Source organism: Musca autumnalis, unplaced genomic scaffold (assembly GCF_047663935.1).
Source record: "Musca autumnalis isolate F117 unplaced genomic scaffold, ASM4766393v1 scaffold_5, whole genome shotgun sequence".
NCBI lineage: Eukaryota > Metazoa > Arthropoda > Insecta > Diptera > Muscidae > Musca > Musca autumnalis.
In genome coordinates this window covers 8,818,141-8,827,783 of record NW_027412088.1, presented here as the reverse complement: position 1 = coordinate 8,827,783, position 9,643 = coordinate 8,818,141, and the positions used below count along the sequence as shown (strand labels likewise).

Genomic DNA, 9,643 nt, shown 5'->3' with positions numbered 1-9,643 from the left:
GGTCGCAATTTTAATCCGATCCGATCACCAAATTTTGGGTGTTGATGAGGGTCCCGGAGGCGAAGAAGCCTATTGATTTTGGTGGTGGTCGGATAATATTTAGGTGTCGAAATGGGCAAAAAACTTATTTGGAGAAAAAGTCAACGTTGTTTTCCAAAGCAAATATCTCAGTTTTCCATAAGGGGTGTACCAAAAGCAAAACCTAATGAAAGCAGAAAATATCCCCTTTCTAATGGTGTAAAGGAGGTTGTCGCAGGTGGGCAAACAACGAAGACATCGCAATAGCCGCAAATTAAACCCAACTTTTCCTTTTTGCGATTTTAGTTATAATGACGAATATCACAGCTTTGGTTGGCGACTTTCCAAAAGCAAAGACTGGCTATGAAAGTAAAAAAATCCCATCTTTACAATGATGTAGCGTAGGTTGGTTTATGTGGCCAAATAACGGAGATATCGCAATAGTCGGTAATACCTCCAATTTTTCAATTTTTTTGTAATCACGCTACAGGTCGCAATTTTGATCGGATCGTCACGAAATTTTGGGGGTTAATGGGGGTCCTACAGAGGAAGAAGCCTATTAAGTTTGGTGATAGTCGGACAATATTCAGAAGTCAGAATAAGCAAAAAGCTTATGTAGAGAAAGTCAATTTTTTTCTTATGCGAATATCTCCGCTTCTGGTTGGACTATTCCAAAATGGAAGAAGAAAAGATCTCCTTTATATTTATGCAAAGTATGTTGGCGGAGGTGGTCAAACAAGGGAGATACCACAATAGTCGGTAATGCATTCAATTCTTCAATTTTTTGCAATAAAGCTACAGGTCGTAATTTTGATCGGATGATCTCGAAATTTTGGTTGTTTATTTGGGTCTCAGAAGAAAAAGGCATATTATGTTTGGTGGTAGTCGGATTATTCCCTAAAATAAATGTTTACCAGTGAAAAGCTTATGCACAGGGGTAGTGGTGTAGGGTATCACATGGTCGTCCCCGTCCCGACTATAGCCTTTTCTCACTTTTTTTTTATTTATTTATTTACATTTATTTGCATTTCTTGAGTCGTTTTAAATTGTTTTGTTTTGAATTGTTGTCCTCTATTACGACGGTACAATTTGTTCGTAGCAAGTTTATACTTCCTCAGATAATATCCCACAAGTTCTAAAAACCCAACTGAAATATCTGATGTGAACGATATCTTATGATTTGATTCATAGATACATACACTTACGATTTGATTGATACATACATACAAACTAATTGTATTTGCATATGTTTGGCATTCTAAAAGAAAGTATAGAAGCCAGAAATAGAATTTTGAAAAAGTATCTAAGTCATCGGCTTTGTGACAAACACTTAACAAAGCATATTGTAAATCCCCTTATAAAAACATGTTCACAGCCCACAAGAAGCTCAGTCACCCACAAAATGATAACCTCAAAAAGTACCGAACAAAAACACACAGCAAATAAGTTGCGAGTAAAAATATTGCAAGCTGAGCATGAAATAAGCAACAATTAAAAGTCTGCTCTCACAGACTTCCACATATTTCGCACAAAACACATTCCGAAACAAAAAAAAATGAATTTCCATATCGCATTTGCTATTTGTTGCTTGGTGGCTGCTTGCTTTATTAATAAATCAGTCAGTGCAGAAGAAGAAATCAATTTAGTCCATGGAGGCTCAGCACTGAAGGAACTTGAACCAACCACAATTGCATATTCCTTATAAGCGAGCCGCCTTTAATCTGCTAAGCAGCATGTGAGTTCAACATTCGGCTTGTGCTGCTCACTGTTTGTTGCGTGGCAATCGAGGAGGCTATTGCACTGGCAGAGGTGTTTCTGTTTGTCGTAACTGAATTTTTTCTTCGAAAAATATGTACATAGTTTTTTATAACATTTTTATTTATATAAGAACATGACAAATTATTTTTTAATATTTTTTATAATTATAGTTGGGTTAGAGCATTAAAAAACAATTACTTGGGTCTCAGAAGAGTTTGAAAACATAAGTAAGGATAATTTACATGACAATGGTCTGCGACGTATACCCAAAATGCCAAAGTACAACATAATAAGATGCAAAATGAGGTGGTGCACCTATAATAGACCACAAAATGTCATAAATTGGATTTCGTTATATCAGTGCCTTACTATACTATTGTTAATACAGTTTACGGCCTCTCGATTACTTAATTTACAATGAGTTTAATCCGTCTTATTCTGTCGCAATATTTCGTCTACACGTGTTTGTTATTGAATTGCAAAATATACTTAAAATGCTCATTTTAAAAACTCTCAAAATTTGTATCTTCAAACAAACCAATCGAAAGATAACGGATATTTTTACCTAACACTGCTATTTAATATAAATATAGCCACAAATTACAATCCCCAGTCACAACATGGAATCTACATTTTAACAACATAAACAACTTAGTCGCCATGAAAGTTTTCACAATATTTTCCATTACGCTGGTGCTACTATTGGCCGCAATTGTTACCGAAGCATGTGCTGCCCAAAAGAATCCTGGACAAGGGGAGCTTACCTTAAATACCGAAACCGAAACGGATAAATACGATCGTCGTCATGTCATAGCATGTGATCTGCTAAGTTTTGGTAGTGGAGCTTTCGGAGTTGCGGCATGCAATGGTCAATGCATGTTGCTCAACGGTAAAGGAGGAAAATGCAATGACAGAGGTGTTTGTGAATGCGACAATTCTTAAGAAGATGTTTAAAACAATTAAGGGACGTGGATTAAAAAAAAATTATGAATGACAAAAATAATAACGAAGAGGATAACTAAATAATAACAATAAATACATGTTTCTTTAAAATTAAATCTGAAATATAGCTTTATTTTATTATGTTCGCAATATTTTGTTATCCATGTTATCTATCCATGTTATCTATGTTATCTTAGATTAAAAAAAAAACATTTTTTGAGGACTTGGATTTTGTAAAAAATATTGTTTGGAGGACGTACATTTTTTAAAAACACATTTTCTGGGGACGTTGATTTAAAAAAAATTAAGGGAAGTGGATTTTTTAAAAATTATTTTTTGAAGACGTGGTTTAAAAAAATTGAATGGGCGTGAATTTTTTTGAAGACGTGGATTTTGTATATTTTTGAAGACGTGGATTTTTAAAATAAATTTTTGAGGGCGTGGATTTTTTAAAAAATATTTTTTGAGGACTTGGATTTAAAAAAAATTGTAGACGTGGTTTTTTTTAAAAAAATATTTTCTGAAAACTAAACATATTTTAAGGGAAGTGTTTTTTTTAAGAAAATATTTTTAAGGGACGTGGATTGTTTAAAAAATATTTTTAAGGAATATGGATTTAAAAAAAAAAATTAAGGAATGTAATTTTTTAAAAATTGTTAAGGGACGTGGAATTTTTAGAAAATTTTTAAGGGACTTGGATTTTTTAAACAATTTTTTAAGGGATGTAATGTTTTTATAATTTTTTTAAGCGACCTGGATTTTTTAAATACTTTTTAAGGGACGTGGATACTTAAAAAAAAAATAATTTTAAGAAACGTGAATGTTTTAACAAATATTTTAAATAGAAGTGGATTTTTTTAAATTTTTTGTTTTTTGAGGGCGTGGATTTAAGAAAAAAATATTTTTTGAGGACGTGGCTTTTTAAAAAATATTGAAGGGAAGTGGATTTTTTAAAATTTATTTTTTGAGGGAGAGGTTTAAAGATTGAAGCGCCGTGAATTTTTTAAAAACATATTTTTTGAAGAGTTGGATTTTGTATTTTTTTGAGGACGTGTATTTTTTAAAAAATATTTTTTGAGGATGTGGATTTAAAAAAAAAAATGGGGATGTGGATTTTTTAAAAAATATTTTTTGAGTGCGTGGATTTTTAGAAAATGTTGTAAGGGACGTGGTTTCTTTAAAAAAAAATATTAAAAAGAACAAAACAACGAAATTAATTTAAAATTGTACTTGACTCTCCATTTAGCTATTATTTCCAGCAAAACATCTAGGTCCATCAACTTGGGCAAGCGTGGTATTGATGTTAAGCCTTCAACTCTAGCTAAAGAATGAGAGCGATTTTATTGAAATTTCGATTTACTTAAGTGCTTAGGATGAGACGCGAATAGTATTAGTTGCACAAAATGGTACTAAGATCAAAGATGTAATTAGTAGTACTATTTACAAAATATGTACATGGTTGCATTTTTAGCTGTTAAATTCAAATATTTAAGCATATGTTTCGTAATATTAATTGAATTAGTGAAAACGTATACGTAAAGTAGTAAAATAAAATATGTACATAAGATAAATTTTAATAATAAAAGTTGATCCGCTTCAGTCTCCCCCTTCTGATGCTCCAATCGTCCCGATTAAGCATCAGAAACAATGAGTTGTTGAATCTGCTGCGGTAAACTGCATGATTTTTATGGGTTGTTGAATCGGGTATGTCCTCAATAGCACTGCAATAATGGTGTGTAGAGGAAGTCGTTGTTGCATTTCCAAACTATGTAACGGGCTGTCATCGAAATCTCCCCCTGGAGTAAAGCTGCGCAAGTCTTGTTGGTTCTCCAAACAAGCTGGTAAAACTCCTCATAATCTCCTTCTAGAGTAATTTTGCTCCACGAATTGTTGGTTCTCCAAACAACCTGGTAAAACTCGTCGGAAAAAGCTATGATATGTTAAGGTCATCGGTTGGCAGTCAACAGAATCTTGAATAACAACTGCGAATCTTCTGGCTGCTAAGGTTGTCCAAATACAGCGATAATCTCTTCAACAGTAAGTACACAGTTACAATTGTCACAAATTGCCTGGATAAACATCTTTCTGCTGGGATTCTAATATTCGCGTTATTGATGTTCTGCTTGTAAACACAATATGCACGACAAACACAGCAAGCGTTGATTTACTCGGCTGAACGTTACGCACATTTTGAGCTGATGTGTGCGGACGTTGTTGTTCTTGCTTGATGTGCGTCGGTTCACCATTGTGCGTTTTCTTCTTGATGTTTTGTGTGTGGTTGTTGTAGTACATCATCACAATGTTGTTTTTCAACCCACATTTTCATACAGATGAATGTGCCTGTGTCGTCTTGGCTGCTTGCATTCATACTTGTACGTAAATGTGTGTTTTGATCAATGCCTTTGCTTGATCGAAGGAGTTGACGTTCTTGTTTACGCCAATCCACAAATTTGCTTGCGTAATCCGGATGATTGTCGATGGATGTTGTTCAAAACTGATACACAACAGACACATCTCTATGTTTCTGGGATCGCCTAGTACAAAACGCATGGGATTACCATCATAACGCTTGTCTAGATAAGTTTTGTAAACTGTGCCAACTGATCTTCACCAGATACGTACGCTTCGCATTCAATGTTGTTGTTGTCCTCGGCTGTTTACGATAGAGTGGTCGTGTTACATGGCCACGAGTTGGGCGTCAATAAAAAGAACAAAACAACGAAATTAATTTAAAATTGTACTTGACTCTCCATTTAGCTATTATTTCCAGCAAAACATCTAGGTCCATCAACTTGGGCAAGCGTGGTATTGATGTTAAGCCTTCAACTCTAGCTAAAGAATGAGAGCGATTTTATTGAAATTTCGATTTACTTAAGTGCTTAGGATGAGACGCGAATAGTATTAGTTGCACAAAATGGTACTAAGATCAAAGATGTAATTAGTAGTACTATTTACAAAATATGTACATGGTTGCATTTTTAGCTGTTAAATTCAAATATTTAAGCATATGTTTCGTAATATTAATTGAATTAGTGAAAACGTATACGTAAAGTAGTAAAATAAAATATGTACATAAGATAAATTTTAATAATAAAAGTTGATCCGCTTCAATATGTTTTTAAGGGACGTGGATTTTTAGAAAATGTTGTAAGGGACGTGGTTTCTTTAAAAAAAATATTTTTAAGGGACGTGGTTTCTTTAAAAAAAATATTTTTAAGGGACGTGGATTGTTTAAAAATATTTTTAAGGAATGTGGATTTTAAAAAAAATAAGAAATGTAATTTTTTTATAAATTTTTTAAGGGACGTTGAGTTTTTAACAATTTTGTTAAGGGAGCTGGATTTTTAAACAATTTTTTTAATGGACGTGGATTTTTTAGAAAAATATTTTAAGAAACGTGGATGTTTTTACAAATATTATGAAGGAAAGTGGATTTTAAAAAAAAAAAAAATTTTGATGGCTGGGCCTTTTAAATAACATTTTTTGTTAAAAATATTACTGTGGGAGGTTGAATTTTTTAAAAAATAGTTTAAGAAACGTTGTTAAAGGACATTGGATGTTTTAAAAAAATACTTCTAAGGGACGTGAATTTTTTTAAAAAATATTTTAAGGAACATGGATTTAAAAAAAAAAACAAAGTTTTTTAAGGAACTATGATTTTTTGCAAAAATATTTTTAAGGGAAGGGGTGTGATATTTACGATTTAAAAAAATATGTTTAGGAAAAGTGGATTTACTAACAATATTTTTAAAGAATTTGTATCTTGTTAAAAATATGTTAGGTGGATATGGGAGGTGGATTTTTAAAAATTTCAAGGGAAGTGGATTTTTTCAAAAAAAGTATTTTAAGGGTCAAATATTAAAAAGAAACATTTTTAAGGGACTTGGATTTTTTAAAAAAAAATTAAGGAACTTTAAGGGTCATGTTTTTTAAAAAATATATATTTTTAAGGGACGTGGAGTTTTTAAATAACATTTTAAAGGAACGTGGCTTTTGTATAAAATATTTTAAGGGACGTGGATTTGTTTTATTTAAAAAAAAATATTTTTAAGGGACGTGGGGGTTTTTTAAAGCGCGTGAATTTTTTAAAAAATATTTTAAAGTTACGTGGATTTTTAAGGAAAGTGGATATAATTAAAAAATATTTTTAAGTGACGTGGGGTTAAAAAAATTAGGTCTCTTAAAAAAACGTCTTTTTAAAAATATTTTTAAGGGACGTGAATTGGATTGCTTTTTTAGCGTTTTTTTTTTTTTGGAAATGAAGAGGTAAGTATCAACTCTTTATTTACATGAAAATACTCGATATTTAAAGAGCTCGATTTTCACTAGGAACCATCACAAAAAAAAGCTGAAAAAGGGACTCAAATTTTTTAAAAAATGTTTTTAAGGGAAGTGCCGTTTAAAAAATATATTTTCAAGGGACCTGATTTCTGAATTACTTAATTCCTATACTGGGTGCCACCGTGGTGCAATGGTATGCCCACCGCCTTGCACGCCGAAGGTCGTGAGTTCGATTCCCCGGGCAGGCAACAAAAAAATGTTCAACGGTGGCAAAATACCCCTCTATGACATTTCCTGAGTATTTCAGCCATGTAAAACTTCTCTCCAACTGGTGTCTTAAGACACTCCGTTCGGACTTGGTGATATACTGTAGGTCCCATATCATTGAGCTGATATGAATCAGGGTGCACTCATTGATATGAGAGAAGTCTGCCTTGTCCAGGCTGGGATGTTCGTGGAACAATTACAATGTGCAACAAAATTAATTTTTTTCAAAATGATGGGAAAACCCGTTTAGATTATGTATGAAAGTAGAGCTAAAAATATGAGACGTTCTTAAAGTTTACTTCGGAAAGTAACCAAAGTAGGCGGGACAAGTTCCGCCCATTTCTAGTTTTTTCGAAATATTCAAGTTAAGATATCTTGGAATCCTTCCACTTTAGGTATATAGTGTCTTTAGTAACTTTACTGAGCCGGTTCATCAAAGGGGTCTTTTTGGTCCCTTTTTCGAAAAACTTTCAGAAACTACTTTAAAATGTGACCATATCAAATCCAAAATTTTCTACAAAATTGTTCGTCAAAATTTTACTATAGGTCTCAGAATACACCAAATCTGTAAAACGTATCTAATCGTCAGAAATCTTTGAAAATGAAAAACACGGACTTCATCTGAGTTTATTCAAAACAAAAATAATCTTCGTCGAATTTCATTATCACATTATATATCATGAAAATATCAGTATCAATTATTCAGCAAAATGATACTGATATTAAACCTGAAACCTGAAAACATTTCCCATTTTTTTTTTGATGATTTTTTTCCGACTTTTTTCGAATTGATGCATGAAAGTATTATGAAACTTGGATCTAGGTGAAAAGTGTCAAAAGAAGAAAAATTCTGCACAAAATTTCACTGAGTTTTGGAATAAACCATATATCTAGTTATACTATTTCCTTAAGAAAATTAGATTACAAATTTGTATATTTAGGATGAAATTATTTGTTTTAATTTTGGACTGGTTATTTTACATAGTGTCGCACTGGACGGAATATTGCGATAGAACAAGAGGGAGGAAACTTATGGTAAACTATGTAATGGAGAGTCCGTAAACTGAATTAACAATATTGAAGCCCTATAACGAAATCCCTTTTTTCAATTTAATGGTCTATTATAGACCCACCACTTCACTTTGAATCTTATTATGTTGCAATTTGGTATTTTGGGTACACGTCGCGTAAATTCTACTTACTTATGTTTCCAAACTCTTCTGAGACTCATGTAATTATTATGTAATATGTACTCGAACCCAACTCTAATTAAAAAAAAAAAAAAAAAACAATAAAAAATTATTTTTAATTTTTTTTATTATATAAACTACATATTTTTTCCAAATAAACTCAGTTACGGCAAACACAAACACCTCTGCCATTGCAATAGCCTCCTCGATTGCCACGCAACAAACAGTGGGCAGCACATGCCGAATGTTGAACTCCCATACCACTTAGCAGATCACAGGTGGCTCTCTTATAACGTATATGTAGCTGGGGTTCAAGTTCCTTCAGGGCTGAGGCTCCATGGACGAACTTGATTTCTTCTTCATCTGCACTGACCGATTGAGTAATAAAGCAGGCAGCCATCAAGCACAAAATAGCGAATGCGATATGGAAATTCATTTTTGATCTCGGAGTGTGTTTTGTGTGGAATATATTGAAGTCTTTGAGATCAGTCTTTTAATTGTTGCTTTTTTGTGCTCAGCTTGCAGTATTTATACTCGGAACTTATTTGCTGTGTACTTTTTGAGGTTATCATTTTGTGGGTGACTGCGATTCTTGTGGACTGTGAGCATATTTTTATAAGGGGATTTACAATTGGCTAAACTAAGTAAGTGACAAAATGCAGATGACTTAGATAATGTTGCAAAAATATATTTCTGGTATGTATGCTTTCTTTTAAGAAGGCCTAAGCTCAAGAGTGTTGCGGAGGATGTACTTGAAGGAATGGATCGACGTAGTCCATTTTGGAAGTGGATATTATTTTGGGAGTCATTCCTTTTGATACACGCAAAAAAAATCGGACTCTCTAACATATGTCCCAAACATATTTTGCAGCAAACATATATATGTTTGCAACAGTCCCAAACATAATATATGTTTGGGTCTGCAAACAAATATATGTTTGGGTGGAAACAAATATATGTTTGGGTGCAAACATATATATGTTTGGGTGCAAAGATATTTATGTTTGGGTGCAAAGATATTTATGTTTGGGTGCAAACAATTTTATGTTTGGGTGGAAACAATTTTATGTTTGGGTGCAAACATTTTATATGTTTGGGTGCAAAAAATACAAACCCAAAAGGCACAAAAAAAAACAAACACATGCACCATTGAGCGCTTACTAAGAGCAAGGGAGCGTAAAATTCAA

At 32.8% G+C, this 9,643-nt stretch overlaps 2 protein-coding genes across 2 annotated transcripts; one reads left to right on the top strand and one right to left on the bottom strand.

The window, feature by feature from the left end:
• Positions 1–2,436: 2,436 nt before the first annotated feature.
• LOC141406136 (sapecin-like) lies at positions 2,437–2,718 on the top strand. Its single transcript, XM_073991247.1, has one exon. It carries the CDS (start codon positions 2,437–2,439, stop codon positions 2,716–2,718), a length of 282 nt encoding a protein of 93 aa, XP_073847348.1.
• A 5,847-nt stretch (positions 2,719–8,565) lies between these two features.
• On the bottom strand, positions 8,566–8,939 carry LOC141405209 (phormicin-like). Its single transcript, XM_073989299.1, has one exon. It carries the CDS (start codon positions 8,890–8,892, stop codon positions 8,617–8,619), a length of 276 nt encoding a protein of 91 aa, XP_073845400.1. The 5' UTR covers positions 8,893–8,939; the 3' UTR covers positions 8,566–8,616.
• Positions 8,940–9,643: the final 704 nt, after the last annotated feature.